At 41.9% G+C, this 20,888-nt stretch overlaps 1 protein-coding gene across 2 annotated transcripts in view; it reads right to left on the bottom strand.

The window, feature by feature from the left end:
- Window positions 1-486: 486 nt before the first annotated feature.
- The window catches only part of TTC1 (tetratricopeptide repeat domain 1), a 46,520-nt gene continuing 26,118 nt past the window's right edge, over window positions 487-20,888 (bottom strand). For both annotated transcript variants that reach the window (XM_060634904.2, XM_060634903.1), the window contains exons 3-8: window positions 20,464-20,524; window positions 18,932-19,044; window positions 14,221-14,257; window positions 11,280-11,428; window positions 8,714-8,768; window positions 487-1,110 (exon numbers count right to left, since the gene is read on the bottom strand). In XM_060634904.2, the coding sequence (XP_060490887.1) occupies window positions 977-1,110; window positions 8,714-8,768; window positions 11,280-11,428; window positions 14,221-14,257; window positions 18,932-19,044; window positions 20,464-20,524 (549 nt within the window). In that variant the 3' untranslated portion in view covers window positions 487-976. The remainder of the gene's footprint in view (window positions 1,111-8,713; window positions 8,769-11,279; window positions 11,429-14,220; window positions 14,258-18,931; window positions 19,045-20,463; window positions 20,525-20,888) is intronic.

Raw genomic sequence — 20,888 nt, 5'->3', positions numbered from 1 at the left:
GTCACTTACAGAATTATATGGGCACTTCAGTTCTGAGATGAAACCTGCAAGTCACTGCCTTTGACACTCAAACCAGAACTGAAAGCTTTCACCAACAATCAGTGATGACTAAGAAAGCCCAAACCTACCTTTGAAACCTCTGGGTTCGTGTAGTCTAAAAGAATATGGTTTTGTCTGGGATTCACATACCACTCTTCTTGAATGGAGCTACTTTAAGTTGAAACTGTTAAGACTGATGCTTGGGCAAAAACACTGATCTCATCATGATCTGCACAAACATGAAGAGGCCCAAGACACTGTGTGAGGTGGTTTCTGCATTCTAGTACCTGGCGGAATGGTCAGTTCTTCAAGATCATCTTCGAGGTGACAACTAAGACTGTGGGCAGATCTGTGGATGCTGGTAACATTCAGCAACACTGAGCCTGAAGCCAGAGGAGCCTTCTGCTTTAGCTGTCATTATGGGGACAAAATTCACAAGCCAGCTCAGACCGTCAAAGAAAGCGTTTATTACCACAGAGGAAACCAGGAGATGCTGGAGCCCATGCCCGGCGGCCTGAGCAATGTGAGTAATCAGGGAGAGGGGGCAGCAGGCGGGAGCCTCATGAATCATGTCTGGGTAGTCTCTGAACCTGGCTCGGGCCAGGAGACACTTTGGCTGGGCTTGTGTGTATAGCTCGGGGAGGTCAGCTTTGACAAGCAGGCTTCTGCCCAGACAAAGCAAAGGTCAGCCAGAATCAAGGGTAACAGATGCATAGACACCACCTTAAAACGGAAATCAAATTAGGCTTATTACATCAGAAGTGCATTTGACCTGGATCATAAAACAAGAGGGAGAAGGGAGCACTGGGCCCTAGCAGATAGCCTGTCTTTGAGATAAGATGCTTTTGAAAGTTAAATATTGGCAGGGCCTTCCCCCTTGCTAACAGCGAGCAGCATACAATCTCCAAGCCAGCTTTAAAAGCTACTGTAAACTTTGTTATCTGTTATTATTTGGATTTTGAACAAAATTGATGGAGTAGGAACCAGTAGAGGAATCCTGTTTGATCTGGAAATTTTCGGTGGAGAGTCCAAAAGGTCGAAGAACCAAGTTTCCAAGATCTTTTAGTTTACCTGCAATGTAAAAGTGGAAATTCAAATAAATATGGAGAATAAACAGATGCAGGAAGACCTCGACTGATCCTGCCTTCCTATCTGATTACAAAATATAAAGAACATCTCTCTTCAGTTAAAGAAACTCCCGCTTTTAAAATTATGAAAACTTTAGCCCCCTCAGCAGTGTGGTCACACTTTAGGGCCACCCATCCCCAAGCCTTTTTTTTTTTTTTTTTTTTTTTTTTTTTAAGTTTATTTGGAGAGAGCAAGTGGGGGAGGGGGGGGAGAGAGAGAGAGAGGGAGACACAGATTCTAGAGCAGGATCCAGGCTCTGAGCTGTCAGCGCAGAGCCTGATGTGGGGTTCGAACTCATGAACCGTGAGATCGTGACCTGAGCCGAAGTTGGACACCTAACCGACTGAGCCACCCAGGCACCACCCCTAAGCCTGTACTTTGTAGATGATCTTCCTGTCCAAACAGGCCAGGACCAACAAAGGACACAGGCCCTGGGATGAGTGATGGCCAAAGCGACTGCTGCTCCCAGGGGGGCTGAAAGCATACTGCCGAGCCTCAGGGCCTGGTGCTAAGGGTGGTGGCCCCTCCAAGTCTGTTCTCTGTGGAAAAAGCAGCAGCCACCTGCTGCATCCAATTCCACTCAGCAGACTTCTACTGAGCCAGGGTTCACACTGAAGAGCTTCCTGCTTTACTAGGGAAAGCCTTAGCTTCTACACCAAACTCGCTGCTTCTCAGGAAACAGGGGTTCTTATTCCTTTGATGGCACCACCCACCTCAATAGTCCAGTCTCTTCTCCCTAAGATTCGGGCTTTACTCATTAATCACAGGTGCATTCACGTTTCAAAAACCAAAATTGAGACACATGGTATAAACAAGGAGTTTTATGTGGATTCTACATATAAGAGTGCCACAGAGTTTGTATGTCAACAGCTGGAGATTTATAGGGACTTATGGGGCAATGGGATGGAATATTTGAAGGTAGGAGCATTTTGGAAAATCTTTGGCTGGAACAGGTGAATACACAGTTTCAACTCTTTCTGAACAATTGTTCTTGCAGGTACACTTCCAATGGAGAGGAGCGTGGGGGTAAAGGGGAAGAAGCCCCTAACTGTCAGAGCTACGGGTTCCTTCCCACCGTCCCACTTGTTAGCAGCTTTCTCTCTCTGAGGCCTCCCACCTTGAAGCAAAGCCCAAGCAGAGAACTTACAGATGCATGGCCTTCACATGTCAAGGCCTTTTCTAGTAACTCGTTGAAAGAACTTTTGGTCTCAGTCTAAGACTTAACCCCCGGAAGCTCCCAGACCCAGGCTGACCAGTCTCCAGACAGGCTTCCCAAACTTAAACCTGGATCACACATGCTGAGTACGCCTGTTTGAGGAGAGGCACTGGCAGCCCATCCCCACACCCAGGTGCCGTCCAGAGCACAGCCTCAAGTGGATGGATGCCCAGGTAGGGGCCACAACAAACAAAGGAGGGGGCATCCTCAGGTAAGCATGAGTCACCCAGGACCTCGGCGGTCTGTCCTGGGGTTGAGGAAGGAGGGCAGGGGGGAAACACACATTTAAAAAACCCAACTAAAAGGTCACTGCTGGCACAACCCTTGGCTCTTCTGACATGGAGTGAATGAAAGGAGAATGAATCTCAAGGGATGGTCACATCACGCTTCCCAAAAGCAGCAGCGCCATCTGGCAGCCTCCTCTGTTAGAGGGCCACTCTGGACTGGCGACTGAGCCCCGGGTGCCCCCTGGATGGAGGTCTTGCTGCAAGCCCATCTCACTGCACAGCAACCCGTGAGAGCGCCAACTGTACGGGCTCTGCCATGTGATGCAATGGGAGCTACAGACTTCGGAGATGCTCTCGGTCTGGTGGGGAGGCAGACACAGGAGCGAGGTGCGCCCTGAGCCCCGGGGGAGGAGCTCTCCGCCTGTGCGGGGGTGAGAGGCACCTCAGGAGAGACTACACTGCGGCGCACTGAAGAGCTGAGAGGGGCAGGACGCTGGCATGCCACTGTGTTCCATGGATGGCAAGGGGACAGGACTTTAAACTGCAGATGGAGAGGGACAATTAGGGCCTTCTGCAGGTTCTCACTTTGCTTGCCCTGCTGAAGAAGGTGCCCACCACAGTGAGCCTTGCACTTTTAGCTTAACTGATTCTCTGGACGGCACTCATGAAAACGTGCTTCCCCAGATGCCCTCTGCCGACACCTGCATGTCCCAGTCAATGACCGACTGAGCTCGGTAGGGGCAGACCAGGTGCTCTGACAGGTGAGTGGGGCTCCCCAATGGCTTTGCTGGAACTTTCTGAGCACTACATGCTGGGTGAGACTTCCTACTCCGCTTCCCTCTATCCTCCACAGCCATCTGACAGCTCCCACCCCTCTGCCCCACTTCCCCTTCCAGGTGTTTCCCCGATGGGTTTCTTGTACATCTAATCCGATCCTGCTTCTGTTTCTCTGAGGACTCAGCCTGCACACAGGCTATCATTCTCCTTCCTTCCGTTCTCGGCCTTTCTAACATTCTGCAATAGTTTTACTATGTGATCTCCAGATCAGAATGTGGGAAGTTCTGCCTGCTACGTGAGACAATGCACACAAAGTGCTTGAGACACCTGATAAAGACACGATGAAAAAGTCTCCATGTTAGAGACGACCTGAGGTTCCCAGACTTGAATCTGACCAACAGTCCTAAGTTCACAAGTGTGGCATCTTGCTGTGTGGTAGGGAGGCAGAGACAGGAGACAGTCACTTCACCAGAATAAGCTGAGATACGATGGGGAAGACAAGACACACACACACACATAAGCCAGTTCACAGGGAAGCTGAGATATGAGTGTCAGGAGAGTCAGTAAGAAGATTCCTTCCTGGGGGTGGGGAGGGGGGAGCCCTGCCAGAGCTTCTCGTGTAAGAGTGTCCATGCGAATCATCATCAGAGGACAGACAGGACTGTAGTGATTTGAGACAGAGGGAGCGGGCAGGGCTGGCAAAAATGGTTTGGATAAATGTATAGAGAGGGGTGGGCAAGGGCAAGCAATGTGTCCAGTGGGCTCGGGCAGGTTCTTATGAGCCAGGCCAGAGTCTATGGTTCTTGTGCCACGGGGAAGGCCACTGAAGATTTGAGAACTGAGCTTTAAGGGTTAATAATGCTGTGGCAAAGGAAGAATGAAAAGGAGAGCCTGGAGGTGGTCCTGACAGAAAGTTAGTGCAACATTCTGGGAAAGCAGCCATTTATTTATTCACTGAACAAATATCTGAATGCCTATAATGCTGGGTAAAGAAGTTCTGAGGGGTGCAAGGCTGGCTCAGTTGGTGGAGCGTACAACTCTTGATCGCGGGGTTGCGAGTTTGAGACCCACACTGGGTATACAGATTACTTAAAAATAAAATCTTAAAAAGGAAGAAGAAAAAAAGCTCTGAAATCAGACTGAGGCCAGTGAGAATATAAGGGAACAGAGCAAAACATTATGGTAGAACCAATGATTTTTTGGTTGAAAGATGATTGAAAAATGCATCTTTTGCTGTTTATGGTTACAGTAGAGAAGCACCTTCGGTAGAGATCATGCTCATAAATATACTTACACTCACCCTCAGGAGTTTCCCTGCTGCTGTTTAGAGTCCGGTTGGATGCTCAGAGACTAATGCAGCTTCCTGGCCTCTCGGACAGGATCTGCCACATTAGCCTATCTGCCACCCTTTCCACTGGCTGCCAAATTGTACGCCTTCCCTATCTAGGCAGTAATCAGTCAGATTTTCTTATTTCCACTTGGAGCAGATCTGGCACCATCACTCAGCTGGGACGTGTCAACATGTCCGTGTTAGGATCTCATCTATTAGACTAACTGCAGGCAAAGAGAAGAGTCCCAAATTGCTTGTGCTCAGACAGGAATGTTTATGACTAGAGATCAACGCTTGTCACTGGATCCAGATCTGATAAGTGTTAGTTCCTATGCCTCCAAGCAACACTGTGTCACAATAACCCAATGGACTCTTACACATAACTTCTCCTTGGAGATACTGTGTGGCAGTCCATTCACCCTGAGGAGGGCCAGGAATGCCATTTGTTTTCACTTCCTTAAAGACAGCTGGGGTTTGGGCCCAGCAGGACACAACTGAATCCCCACTCACTGCATTTCCTCTTATGAGGCAGGAAAACTAAGCCATGCAGCTGCCTCTTGCTCTCCTTTGAGCAAAAGGCAAATCAAGCACAGAATATGGGAGATAAAATAATTCACAGCCAAATTAAATACCTACATTAGCTTTTGGGTGAAAGCAGAGGCTGAAATAAGCCTTCCCAAGAACTGTCAAAGAAGCAGGAGTGACTTTTTTTTTTTTCTTTAAAGTTTACTTATTTAAAGAGAGAGGGGCAAGTGGGGGAGGGGCAGAACAAGAAGGGGACAGAGGACCTGAAGTGGGCTCTGTGCTAACAGCAGAGAGCTGGATGGGGGGCTCGTACTCACAAACCGTGAGATCATGACCTGAGCCGAAGTCAGACACTTAACCGACTGGGCCAGCCAGGTGCCCCAGGAGTGACTCTCTTGAGAGGAGCTGGAGAAGCAGCAACCAGGGAATGAGGCAGAAAGCAGGGCAGTGAAAATCTACAAACTGATACTCTCTGAGGGAATAATGACAGCAAGGGATTGGTTTAGAGACACTCATGTGGCCAGAGCACACTGCATGTGGAGTCTCTAACGAGCATCAGGCAGAGTGGCATGAAAAGAAATATGAAAAAACGACCCTGGATTTCCATACTCACATGTATGACTTCAGCAGTTTGTTTTTTTTTTAATGTTTATTCATTTTTGAAAGACAGAGAGAGACAGAGCACAAGCAGGGGTGGGGTAGAAAGGGGGACACAGAATCCAAAGCAGGCTCCAGGCTCTGAGCTGTCAGCACCAGAGCCTGATGTGGTGCTCAAACTCACAAACCGTGAAATCATGACCTGAGCCGAAGTTGGACGCTCAACCAACTGAGCCACCCAGGCACCCCTATGACTTCAGCAGTTTTAAGAGACAGTGACAACGTCAAGGCTTTCTTATGACATTGGGTGAGGGAGCTGGTTCTAGGACCCTCTACTATGCAGAGCAGAGAAGCACCTAATGCACGGAAAGAGCCGAAAGAACGTGTCAAATCTTTGCAAAGACAACGGACAGGTTACTTCTAAGTGACCTTACGTAGCTCTTGATCACGGCATCATACAAGCTGGTGTTCTTAATTCAGTTCACAAATGTGCACTCGTTAGGTTGCTAGTGGCCAGGAGTGAACACCTGAGAAACTTCAGGAATCAGGAGAGCAGAAATATGTTCCAAGAGGGTGTAAGGAGGTGATGGTATGAGTGGAAGAGCTGGGCTGGATGGGAACAAGGCCCAGGCGGTGTGCCACAGTGGCTGGGCAGGAAGCAGCCGCAGGTGCCTATGAGAGGGAAGCATTACTGGGGTTGTTCTAATGATTTATGTACTTTTTTTTCTAATAATTTTCTCAATAACAGGCTAGAAAGGGAGAAGCAAGGATGTTCACCCTTTCATTAGTCCAATTAGGATTTTTTCCTTCACGGAGGCAGCTTTATGGCTCTTTTTTCTAACAAAAAGGCAGTCAACTTACTGACAAAAGAAAAAGAAAAGAAAAAGTCAGAGATAACTGAGCAACCTTAAATAAAAAAGCTCATTTTGTTAAATAATGACCTCACTTTGTAAATGCCAATGACAAGTGGTATTGAGCAGGCTTTTAAAATCTTTAACTGCCAGTTTTTAGCAGAAGCCAGCATTCCAGAGAAACCAGCACTAAAAATTGTGTGGTCCACTGCAGAAAGCTTGCTCAGAATGTCTAGGGGTGAGATTATTCTGCCGTGAGTGGCTCCCGAGGACCCCCCAGCAGAGGAAGCACAGCCATGGCACCTGTAAGGGGGAGGGAAGAAGTCCGGAATGCTCTCGTGGGGCTGTGATTCCACTTGAAGAGTGCTCTCTCCCTTTTAGGCTCTCCTACAGTGGGGAACACCTAGAGGCAGTATCTTATTCATGATCCTTCTACTGAGTAAGAAGGTAAAGGAGTCTAGTTATTCATACTTTTTATGTTTAACAACAAACTGACATATGATTTACCAAGCAACTTAAACTGCTGAAATCCGATGAGGGGAGAAGTCATTACAGAAGCAACTGAGAATGAATTCAACTTGAATATTTCAAACGAAGGGGACAATATAAGTAAAACCCAAAGCTAGAGACAGAAATTTTGGCTCATGAGAATCTAGAGGGACTCAGCCAGCCAGGCAAGGAGAAATGGAAGTTTTGATTCCATCGGGAGTTGACAATGGCTATAAGATTCCATCTACATCCATCCCTTCACGGTTTCAAACTGGCTCAAAGAAACAGACCCGAAGAACAACAAGGGTCTTTTCCAAGTGCACTGTGGCCACCCCAAATCTCCTCCAGCCTGAATCTGGCTCAACTAAGTACAGATACTAGCTTTTTTCTAAAACAAAGAGTCACTGTTAGAATAGGTGAAAAATTCTCTTTTCCCTTTTCTTTGAAGAAAGAGTACCTCTAAAATAATTTTTTTTTTGCTCAAACAAGGTGTCAATTAGGGAAAACTGTCAAGTAGGTGTAAATTAGGGAAAGAAAGAGCCTTTTTTGGAAAAACTGGGGAATGCTCCAGAAGTGTCCCCAACTCTAAAACAGTTCTTAGCAGGAGCGAGAGGTTTTGGATTGTCCAGGTTTAATGGCTTGTTCTCAATCAGTTCTGCTATCAGACTGATCCTTTGGAAACTATGTTCTCATTCTCTGGATACTGACACCTATGCAGTGGCCATAAATGGCCAAGTCCAATTTATTTTAAGATTTTTCGTTTAGGCCCACCTGATGGCAATATATTAAATTCAATTCACATAGTAGATTTAGAAAATATTCATAAGGTAAAACACAAAGCAGATCTTGAGCAGGGAAATACAAGACAGGTTATAAGCAGAATGTGCTGGAGAGCTCTCTGTCTAGGAAACTTGACTCCCTTGATCAAACAGGCTGTTCATGGGAAGGCTTCTCTGACCCCAACTATAAAATGCTTCGGCAAATAAGAGAAATAAACCATGAATCCATTTGACGTATGCTTCACTCACACTCCTTTGTTCTCCTCACCATTTATTCCTCATTCCTGACTTCTCATGTCTTCTCAAACACTGAAGGGACTCTTATGCCATTTTCAAAACAAAAATTCCCTTAGTTCTGACACAGTATCGGCTGGTAGTGACTATACTCTAATGAAATGAAAAACATAAGTCATTTACTCCATGAAGAAATTCAACTCTTTTCATGAAATTCATGATCTGAAGTAGTTGTTAGTGGGATGCCAGGTTGAATCACATTTTACATTCTTGAAGGCAGGAAAAACTAAATAGAAGTTTAGTTTTTGAAAAGCTGACACCCTCTCTAAACCACTCTAAACCGCCTGGAGTCCAAAACAGCTCAAACTCACTAGGGCCATGGTTTGGCTCACACAACAAATGAAGGGCCCCAGAGCCATTTCTCACTGTTGTATTCTCCTCCAGCAAGTACCAAATCCTGCTGTCCCGCATCCTGCCTCCCAGCTACCAGGGCCGTGGGAAAGTAAGGGGCGCAAACTTACCTAACATCTCTGCCTTTAGCTTTTCATTACGTTCTTCAATCTGCTTAGGTAATCTCTGAGGGGAAAAGAGGAGAAACAAGAAGAGCTGGTGAAAAATCTTCTGGCTTTGTTTTGAAATTGAGCAACACACACTTAATGTGAAAGAGCAGGTGATGTACATATATATGATCCTGTTAAATACAAAAAAAAAACCCACAAATATTTGTGGGTGAGCTACACAAAGGAGTTTTGTCTGGTTCACTGCTATACTCCCAGTTCTTGGCCCAGTGGCCTGGGAAGAATCTCAATAAAAATTTGGTGAATATACACATAAAAAAATTTCTGAAAGAACACATACCAGATGTTTACAGTGGTAATATTTAGGTGGTAGGATTATAGTTTATATATTAAAAAAATTTTTTTTGGTTCATTTATATTTTTTAACTTGAAGTCCTTTATTAATATAATCTAATTTGCTAAGAAGGGGTCAGATCAGTACTGGATGTTCCTAAATGATCAACTCGCTCAGGTTTTTTCAATCTTGGCAACATGATATCCTGGACTACGTAATTCTTTGTTGTGGGGGTTGTCTTGTGCATCTTGTGCAGGATGTTTAGAGCATCCCTGGCCACTAGATGCCAAGAGTACCATCCTGGTCATGACAACCAAAGTATCTTCAGACATTGCCACATGTCCCTGGCAACCCATCCCAAATCATGCCAGCTGAAAATCACTGATCTAGATCAGAGTCTCAGATGGCTGCTTTTAGCTCTATGATCGCCCCTAAGTACTCTGCGATAACCCAGTCATAATAATTCAAAATAAAATAAATTCTTTATGCATATGACAGCTAATATAAAAGGCTTCCTTTTACAGATGGTTTAAACCTAATTTGCCAAGGATAAAGGCTACCAAGAATTTAGCCAAGATTTTAAGAACTCTATTCCTTTTCTCCATGTCAAATTAAGTCAATACTACCACCAGAGATGTTAAAAGTCACATAAAGCACTAAAAGTGGCGTCAAATTTACTTATGTATTTTAATGATCCGAATCAGTCTTTTTCTCATTGCTCCATTTTTAGATAAATAAAAAATTTGTTATTACTGAAGGAATTCATCTCGAGGGTGCAAAAACACAAAGCAAAACAAAACCCAAACCACCTAGGACATTAATGCAGGGAGATCGGTCAACATCTCTCAGGTCTGCTTGGTGGAATAATGATCTCGTGAAATGAGTGGGAAGTCCTACATGGCGGGGCCCTGCTCAAATGCTCTCAGCATCCAGACAGGAAATGTAACCTAGGAAATCAATCAGTGTAAGGCAATAGAGAGCAGCATAGTCAGCAAGGAAATGAAGAGTTCTAGCCGAATGCCAAGACACAGGAATTCAAGAAAGAGCCAGTATGTCCACACCTCCCAATTTTTAAGAGGGGTCTGACTTAGATTTTCATCTAAACCTTCCCATTTTAAAATGCTGCCTTTGATGAAAAAAACGTCCCTGCCGTCTCATCTCCTGGAGGCCTGCAACCTGTGCTGTGTGCTGGTGCACACGACAGACCTCTCTGTCCTCGTGGCCAGCTGGGAAGTTTGGCAGCGAAGAAGACTGTTTAATGAAGTCAGTGTTTCTCAAACGTATCTGAACATCTGTTATCTGGGAGGGCGATAATACAGACACATCCAACTCTGCAGCACGTGTGTTAGAGGGTGTACTGCTCTGCACATTAGAGACCAAGAGCGGTGTTAAAGGTAAAGGCACAGATCCAAGGTTATTTTTAAGGGGAGAACTCCAGTAATATGGAGCTAATTGACAACTGACCTAAAAATACTGTGATGTTTATTAGAAGCAAAAGGATCTACGGTGCCATGGACAAGAATAAGAGTAATTTTAAGAAAGATAAGGAGGCTAATTTGGAATATATTTAATTGGAAACATGCTGGCCATATAATAACTAGAAACTCAGTGACTGAAAAAGATGGACAGAAAACCAGAGTTTATGATCTATAACACTAAGATTCATTTTGGACTAAACTGTACAACTACAGTGGACAAGATCTGCCTAGTCCAACAATGAAACTGAGTTCTTATTAACCCTACAGATGAACAGAATGGGGATTAAATGGCACATGGTCACAAAGTTAGATCTCCCATATATTTTGTTCCAGGTGCTAGTCCATTATTCATGATCACTTTGACTCCTTAGATCGTATTTGTGATTGGTGAATAAAATGACAAAAGTGTGAAAAAAAATATATAATATAAATATATAAAAAACAGAAGGTAGTTGGGTCCCAAAGGAATATTTAAGATTCAATGAGTAGCAATACACAGAACAGAAAAAAAAAAAAAAACACTTAAAAAAATTAGGTTTACCAGGATACCTGGGTGGCTCAGTCACTTAAGCATCTGACTCCTGACTTTGGCTCAGGTCATGATCTCATGGTTCGTGAGTTTGAACCCCGCACTGGGCTCTGTGCTGACGGCACAGAGCCTGCCTGGGATTCCCTCTCTCTCCCTCCCTCTCTGTCCCTCCCCCACTTGCTATCTCTCTCTCAAAATAAATAAAATAAATAAAAAAAATTGGTTTACCATGCAAGCTTCTCTTGCTTGATGTATTGATGGATCTTTTTCTAATATGGATTTATAGTCTTCCAGGGCTTCATCTAGCTTATCAGTCTTTTCATACAACTCCGCTCTCCTCAATATTGCCCTGATATAGCTGGGGTTTAACTGAATAGCTGTAAAAAGAGAAGAAATCATTGTTACCATGAGGAAAAAGGGCCTGCACATCCTTAGCTATATCATGTTTCTTTATTAACCATCCTCCGAAGGTCTAAAAGGAAGAATCATTTGTCAAAGGCAACACCTGGCACAGGCAAACTTTTTCTTATAAAGGGCAAGACAGTAAATATCTCAGGCTCTACGGGACAGACCATCTTTTTTGCAACTACTCAACTCTGTGACTGTAACACAAAAGAAACGACAATGTATAAATATATTTATTATAAATAAATAAATGGCTGTGTTCCCATAAACCTTTGTTTATGGACATTGAAATTTGCATTTCATAATTTTCATATATCACAAAATATTTCCCTTCTGATTTCTAACCACTTAAGAATGTAAAAGCCATTCTTAGCTCATGGGCCATACACACGCAGGTGGCAGGCTGGATTTGGCTTGATGATTATAGTTTACTAAACCCTGGTCTATACCCAAAGTCCTGTTTTCACATACCTGTCCTTCATCTAGTTCAGAACAGGCCAGAACACAGAGCCCATGTGCACAGTGCCAAAGTGAGCAAGAATCTGAAGGTACAAATGAAAGAGTTGAAGGAACAGTTTGGTGGCAGATTCTGCTATGATCCTTTTTTCTAGGCCTCAATTGACTGAGGTTACGCCTTAACTACTGAGGCTACATGTTTAGCTAAACCCCCATTGTTCCTTCAAACTTGTGTTCCAACACCTTTAGGTCACTGGTGCATAACACCCTTTCCTTTTTTTTTTTTTTTTTTTTTTTTTTTTTTAATTTTTTTAAATGTTTATTTTTGAGAGAGACAGAGATAGAATGTGAGTGGGTTAGGGGCAGAGAGAGAGGGAGACACAGAATCCGAAGCAGGCTCCAGGCTCCGAGCTGTCAGCACAGAGTTCAACATGGGGCTCCAACTCACGAGCTGTGAGATCATGACCTGAGCTGAAGTCGGACGCTCAACCGACTGTGCCACCCAGGTGCCCCATTACACCCTTTCCTTTATCCAACAACAATTGCCCTTTGAAAAATCCTCTGCCCATGTTTTGGATCAACTATATACTGTCTTTCTCCTATTCTTTTGTTTCTTTTTCTGTTAGAAAGCAATGTCATGGCTCTAGAACTTTTTTCTCTTCAAGTAATATACTCAACTTTTACTCATTCATGCTTTTAGTAACTATTTCTTTAGTACCAAATATATGCACTTCATGTAGTATTTTCTCTAGAGTATAGTGGTAAACAAGCAGACAAGATCCTTCACATGAAGCTTTAAGCTATTCTAGTAGATAAGTGAAGGGAGGAAAATAAGGTAACTTCAGAGAGTGCTCAAAGACTATGAAAAGGGAATATCTGAGGGAAGCCAGCCATTTGAAAGGTGGCGTGGTTACAGAAAAAGGAGATCTGAACATCAGCAAACTGTTCCTAATTTAAATCCTTCTAACCCACACATCTCACACAAATTAAGGTTAAATACCTTCCTCCAAACAAAACAGCATATTCAGAATTAGTTCTAGCCCAACACAGTAATAGGTCGAAAGTACTTTGCTAGATTCAAAGTAGTAACACTTTCCTTCAGTATATTAAGAAGGAAATACTAAGTATACGGAAATACTAAGTATAAAGAAAAGAAAGCCAGTAAAGAAGGTGATTAATTAATGTGAAGAAAAAAAAGAGAGGAATTCATGCTGAGCATGAGTGGGACTAGATAACATACAAGCTTCCTTCTAACTTTCAATTCTCTAAAAGAAAATACTATCCAAATATGGAAAACTGAAAAAATTTCCCAAATTAGTAATTACCTAGAAACTCATGAGAGTAGTAGGATGCAAGGAAAAGCGATCATGTGTATTCTCCAAACCAACTGTCTGGACTGTTAGGAAATTTTTGAAACAACAACAAAAACCAACCAACCAACCAACCAACCAACAACCCAATAGTGATCCTATGGCTGGGAGTGTGTCTATATGTTGGTGAGATGAAAAGACCATAATGGAACCCAGGTAGCAGACAGTAAAGTCTCGGTTCACTGTGTAGAATCTGAAAGTGTAATTAAAATGATGGCAAATAGGTTTGGAGGAATTATTACAAGTGAAGAGAGTACCAGTTCCCCAATAGAAGCTGCCCCCCACCGTGCTGCCTCTCTCTCCACAAATACACAGATCCAGATGCCCTAGCAGCAGTTAAAATCTTCAATTTCAATCTCCTCAGAAAGTAATTCAGACACTACAGAAGTGAATCCTGTTCCATGGGTTTCTGTTGCCAAGGTAGCTCTTTGAATTTTTCTTCACATATTTACTAACACAGGATAAACTGACAGAACTATCTATTCAAAAGCATGTATACTAAGGTGACTGCTATATAGTACCTCCAAGAAGGCTGAACTATAAAGCTTCTTCTTTTAAAGGTCCCAGAATAAGGGTACACACATGTACAAGTACAGTTGACCTTTGAATAACGTGGGGGTCAGGGGTGCTGACCTGTTTACCAGAAGCCTTACCAGTAACAAACAGATGATTAACACATACTATGTATATATGTTATATACTGTATTCTCACAGCAATGGAAAGCTAAACAGAAGAAAGTATTAAGATATCATAAGAGAAAATACATTTAGAGCACTTTACTGTATTTACTGAAAAAACTCCACATATAAGTAGACCCATGCAGTTCAAACCCGTGTTGTTCAAGGGTCAACTACACATATCTGACTGACTCTATTTGTTCAGCTGAGGTAATTAATGCTCTCATATGTTAACATACAACAAGACTAAAAAGTTGTACCTTTGTTGCAGTCACCGATGGCCATCTCTTTCTTGTCCTAAAAGTAAACAAAACATTAATGTGTCACTCTAGTTCTATCTTAATAGTTCAAAGAGTCAATAACATACACTGATCATTAATAACTGCTTGTGGAGATGCACAATACTCTTCAAAGACATCATGTGAAAACATGCATGATATTTCCAAGCTAAAATTCAAACTAATGGTGACAGCTCTGATGTAAAAGATTTGTCTAGCAACAAATTATTCATAGTTTCTTCCTAACACCTTTAAAGATTGTTGCAATTGACCTATTATATTTGCAAGGCACTTCACATTACAATGCTGATATTGAGAAAAGGTTGTGATCAATGAGCAGGGCAAACGATTGACATATGAATAACTATTAATAACCCTCCTCTTTGGCTAGCTGTTGTATTCTCACACCCAAAGTGGTATCTTCCAGAAAGTATGCATTATGGACACACACTGTGGCTTATCGTTAGTCTCGGTTGTAAATCTTAATTTATCCACTGATGAAATAAAAATACAAAACAATTCATGAAATAAGATATCTAACTAATTAAACTTGCTGAATCTAGAAGAATGGCATAGTGGAAAGAACACTGGATGTCAAAAGAACTAGACTGGAAATCCAGCTCTGACACTAACCTTTTTAACTCTTCAAGCAATGTCTATTTTCCCCAAATCAGAAGTTTTCTACAATATTTCAGAAATTTTAATTCAAATAAATGTTCAATACTTCCTATAATGGCTATTGGAGAAAACACTAAATATTTTACACAATATTTCAGAGCAATTTCTATTGAACTGGGTTTCAGAATTCAATCAAAAACAATTCCAGGAGTGGGGAGTGACTGCCTAACCGGTACAGGATTTCCTTTTGGGGTCACAAAAAAGTTCTGGAACCAGACAGTGGTGATGGTTACATAATATTGTGTATATATTTAATCATACTGAATTGTACAGTTTAAAATGGTTAAAATGGTCAGTTTTATGTTATTTTGCATTTTACCCACAAGGAACAAAAAAGGTTTAAGAGTCATCTGGGAGTCCCTAACTATATTATCTCTCTTCCAATGTTCATCGTAACAATTTACATATTAAAAGCTCTATGAAGTCCCGTAGTAAAGATATCTGTATACTTTTGTGTAAGTCAGTATTTCCCTAACTCACCATATTTGCATAAATCTAAAACACACAATTTCATATTAAATTTTTTTTTTTTAATCTTAAATGTTTTTTTATTTTTGAGAGAGACAGAGACAGGCTGTGAGTGGGTTAGGGGCAGAGAGAGAGGGAGACACAGAATCCGAAGCAGGCTCCAGGCTCCGAGCCATCAGCACAGAGCCCGACGTGGGGCTCGAACTCACAGACTGTGAGATCATGACCTGAACTGAAGTTGGAAGCTCAATCGACTGAGCCACCCAGGCACCCTTAAAAAAAATTTTTTTTTTAATGTTTTTATTTTTTTTTGAGACAGAGGGAGACAGAACATGAGCAGGGGAGGGGCAGAGAGAGAGGGAGACACAGAATCTGAAGCAGGCTCCAGGCTCTGAGCTGTCAGCACAGAGCCTGACGCGGGGCTCGAACTCACAGACTGTGAGATCATGACCTGAGCTGAAGTCGGACGCTTAACCAACTGAGCCACCCAGGCGCCCCCACAATTTCATATTTTAAAGTTTCTAAAATAGGAGTAAATCTTTACAACTTATGTGTATATTGGTGGTATTCTTTGTGCCCCTAAAAAACCGCTAAGTGGCAATGCACCTTATCAATAACCAGCCCCTGCAGATCAAGGAATTATGGCATTTTACTCTGGAATCCTTTGTTTGAGGCTTATAGTCTACTGACACCTCAGGGCACCCAGGTATTGTCTGCTGCTAAGAGTGGCAGTCCAAGGTGTTGTGTATTAGGGGCGCCTGGGTAGCTTAGTCAGTTAAGCATCTGACTTCAGATCACGATCTCACGGTTTGTGGGTTCAGGCCCCACATGGGGCTCTGTGCTGACAGCTCAGAGCCTGGAGCCTATTTCAGATTCTGTGTCTCCATCTCTTTGCCCCTCCTCCAATCACAATTTGTCTCTGTCTCTCTCAAAAATAAAATAAACATTAAAAAAAAAATTGTTTTAAGTGCCATGCAATTAAATACTCAGAACCTATTTGCCATCGTTTCATAACTTACATAAGTCACACACACACACACACACACACACACACCACATTGTATATAAGGACAGTTTTAAAAATGTAGGGCTTTGTCTGCTCTTGTGTAGCCAGGCCTAGAGCTGAAACTCTGCCCTAACTCCAGCTGGCCTTTACTCACCAGATGTGAAATGTAAAGCCTGGTCAGTGTTGTTCAGTCAGGGATGCTGAGCCTACCTTTCAGAAATCCTAAAAGCAGTTAACCCACCACTTCTTGAAAAACTCAGAATATGCTCCTTATATCACTTCCAGTGCATTAATCCTGGAAGTTTTCATGTTTCTAATTTTAGAATCGTAAAATATTAAGAGTACAACTTAAAAGAATAAACAACTGTGCTAACAAAGCTATCCTTTGTACAGGAAACAGTCACAGAACAACTCTCTTTTGAGTTCTTCTCAGATGTGACAGACAAAAGACTAGCAAGACCATACCTTTTCCTAATTCCATGAACCTGGTCAATGATACTAGTTCAACCTAGGCAGTATTAGTAACTTGGCAACTGTGGAAACAAAGAATTCCAAATCTCAGGAGCCAAATGGGTATGATGCCTTTTCTCTGAAATTCAAGATAACCCTGATGTTATTTCACAATGACAATTTCCAGTCTGAGAATGTGGCAAGATGTCTCCAGGAAGCAAAAGCAAAAGATTTTTCCAGCTAAGAGTAAAAACTGTTAGGTGTGAATTCAGGTCAATGGTAGAAATATATGAATGAATACTGTTCTAAGTAAACTAAATTATTTTATTTCTTCGAACAAAAAATGTCTGCATACTCTAGAATTCTTTCTTTTCCCATGCCACATGAATCACTCTAAAATCACCTTGGAAATTGAATCCACTAATCAAACATACAGGTTTAAACATACCAAAAACCCCCCACCTTTTTTCATGTCTAATTACTGAAGTAATCCCCACCCTACCCCCTTAAAAAAAAAAAAAAACAAAACAAACACCCTTACTCATCCGAAGTGACTTTGGTAGAGGCACTGGAGAATTTCTGGCAACAAGATAAAGTGACATAGATACCTGATCTAAACAAACAAAAAACTACTTAAGCCAATCCTGACCATGTTTTGTGGTTGCTTAAAGGTATGCTAAATAACCCGCTCTTTGAGCTTTGGATATAAATAGCCAGAATTTTAAATAATCGGTATGGCTTTTTTCAAAACTCTCACATCATTTCAATCCACTAAAATAGACTATGTTGACTAAACAGTAATAGCAGATAAATCAACAAGAAATCTAACTTTTAATACCAATATAACACGAAACAAATAGAACTGTACTCTTCTCTACACTCTTGTGGTTCGAAGTTCTCAAACCGTTGGAGATACAAAATGCATTTGAACTTTCCCGGACACTTACTTCACACTTTAGGGGCCTCTCATCTTAACTGTTGGATTTCTGCCTGTGTCCATACTTTTGACAGAAAATCAGAATCCTAGGAATAAGCATTTTGAAGTGTAGAGTTTTAATCAGTGTTTCCCTGTCCCTTTGAGTCTTTATCTAGAATTCCAGAGGCCTAAAATAAACAGCTGCAGCTATTCCAGGATATATATTACTTGGTTTTTTGCTTGAGTAACCTGCCCTAGTTTGGTGGAGAATTTGTCAGTGTTCCTCCCATGAAAGCATTCGATCAACCTCTCCAACAAGGAATGTTAAGAGTAATCTGACTCAAGTGTTTTCCTTTAAACAAACAAACAAAAACATTTATTTTGAGATGGAGGGAGGGAGGGAGGGAGGGAGGGAGAGGGAGGGAGGGAGGGAGGGAGGGAGGGAGGGAGAGAGAGAGAGAGAGAGAGAGAGAGAGAGAGAGAGAGAGAATGAACACATGCGAGCAGGGGAGGGGCAGAGAGAAAGGGGGAGAGAGAATCCCAAGCAGGCTCCATGCTAAGCGTGGAGCTGGACACATGGCTCGATTCCATGACCATGAGATCATGACCTGAACCGAAATCAAGAGTCAGATGCTCAACTGACTGAGCCTCCCAGGCACTCCCAGATACTTTTCTATCTTCCCTGTGCCCTTTACATCAGGGAAATACATGGGCAGGACAAGGGAGGCAACTTTAAGCCCCTGTGTTAGTTGTTCGTTTTTTTTTTTTTTTTTTTTTAAAGATTTTATTTTTTAGTAATCTCTACATCCAAGGTGGGGTTCGAACTCACAACCCTGAGATCAAGAGTTGTAGCCCCCATGCTAGTTTCGGAACAAAAGCTACCCTATGAAACACTGCAAGTTCATGTACTTCTTAAAAAGAAATGGTCAGGGGGCAGCTGGGTGGCTCAGTTGGTTAAGTGTCCAACTCTTTATCTCGATTCAGGTCATGATCTCATTGCTCCTGAGTTCGAGCCCCATGCTGGGTCGGGCTCCACACTGATAGTGCAGTGCCTGCTTGGCATTCTCTTTCCTTCTCTCTGCCCCATCCTTGTGCGCATATGTTCTCTCTCTCAAAATAAATAAATAGAAACTTTTAAAAAGAAAAAAGAAAAAAAAAGGGTTAAAAACACATACCTGTTTCATCCTTGCAGCAGCTCTATTTGAAAACAGAATAGACCTGTCTTTCTGGAAGCAGGATGGGCACATCTGAAGGGCTTGACTATAAGAACTCTCAGCTTCTATATAATCTGAAGATAAGGTAAAAGAGGTCATTAAGATTTTGTCCCTGCTATTATTGTATGCCATAGTATCTCAGAATGCATAGCTTTCCATTCACAGAACAAAAGTCTCAAACAGAATGTTTTGTATGTTTAACTTTCATTTGGCTTACCCATTTAGTAAGGAATGTTGAAAGGGGATTAGAGAACTGGACAGATGAAAGAGACTAAAGTTGGGATTAATGGCTTAAGATAAAAAAAATTCTCTGTATGTATCTTCATTAAAGACATTGTGCTTTTATGGAGTCACCAGCCAAAACTGCTTCTCTGAAATGCTTGGAGACACATTTTATGGAGCTAAAAGCAACAATGTAAAAATCAGTGGTTGACTAAAGACCTAAAGAGAAAATGGTGATAAATTTATTTATTCACTGCTATGCACAGAATTACATGGTCAGGGTACTAAAAGAAAATTGTCTGTTCACTCCTTTCTCAGGTTGGAAATATTTAACACTAAAATACAAAGAGATATGCTTTCAAAATTAGAAACATTAGTTCTCTTAGAAAAAAAAAAGTGATGATGACTAAACAGAAAGAAAACAAAATTTAACTTTAAAAATAACTAGAGAGGAAAATGTTACTACTCCTAGTTTTCTAAAGCATACACATTTTACATGTGATAGAACACTACTGTAAGATCACATAGTTCCCCCAAAATATCCGAATGAACCCAAGTTATTCCTAAGCAAATGTAAAAAATGCAGAAGGACATGGAGAACATCTCTCTACTTAAGGCAGCCAAAGAAAAGGGCACATGAAAGACCAGCCAAAGTATAAGCAAAATACTTCCCTAGGCCACACTGGAACCACGGGGCCAGTTTTTACAGCATCATTACAATTGAGGAACAGGGATCCTGTTTTTACATTAATGAAGGCAGCAGCCTTTTAACCTTGCAGGATAGTTTTCCAATGCATCATTTGAAGAGTCTGCCCTCCTAACTTTTAGATCTATAGTGGATTACAGAAAAGAAAAAGTATGCCTGTGCCAAGAGACATGTGGTAATTGATCACTATCAGGTGAGAATGATCTGGACCTGGTGAAAAACAAAATTTCAAGGTGCTGGGAAGCAACACTGTATTGTTAGTAGTTTAGGTCTGCTAGGTGTTCCCAAATGTTCTCCGGTGTTTCTTCACACTCTGAAACAGAATGAGGACGCAAATGATTAGACATCGGTGCCTTACCTCCTTTCTTTTTTTTTTTTTTAATGTTTATTATTTATTTTGAAAAGGAGAAAGAGGGAGAGGGTTGAGAAAATCCGAAGGAAGCTCTGTGCTGTCAGTGCAGAGCCCAACGCAGGGCTCAATCCCATGAACTGTGAGATCATGACCTGAACCAAAACCAAGAGTCAGATGCTTAACTGACTGAGCCACCCAGTCACCCGACCTTACCTCCTTTCTTAAACTGCGCGTTCCCCTCCTCCTTTAGTCTAGTGCTCTCTTCTCTTCTCTTCTGCAAGAGATCAATTACATCATTTCTCACAATGTTATAAGTGAGCAAAAAGGTTAGTTTTCATTAGGCTTTCAACAGGAAGTAACTGATTTTGTTTTTTCAGCTTGACTTTTGAAAACTGGGTCAGTTTTATCTAAATCTCAAACAGATACAGAAAAACACCTGACCATCTGGCAAATCATCAATTGCATTCTTGATATTTAAAACACAAAACCTGGGTTTCCGGTTTTTAAATATTTTGCATGTAACAGTAATTTAGGTATCATTTAATTTCTCTTTACTCAAAATAAAACTAAACAACATACCCACTGGCATGCACACCTCTGCAAATTCAAATTCTGAATCTGCTACTTATTAAATGTAT

Source organism: Panthera onca, chromosome A1, assembly GCF_046562875.1.
Source record: "Panthera onca isolate mPanOnc1 chromosome A1, mPanOnc1 haplotype 2, whole genome shotgun sequence".
Taxonomy (NCBI): Eukaryota; Metazoa; Chordata; class Mammalia; order Carnivora; family Felidae; genus Panthera; species Panthera onca.
This window is presented reverse-complemented; position numbering and strand designations above follow the sequence as displayed.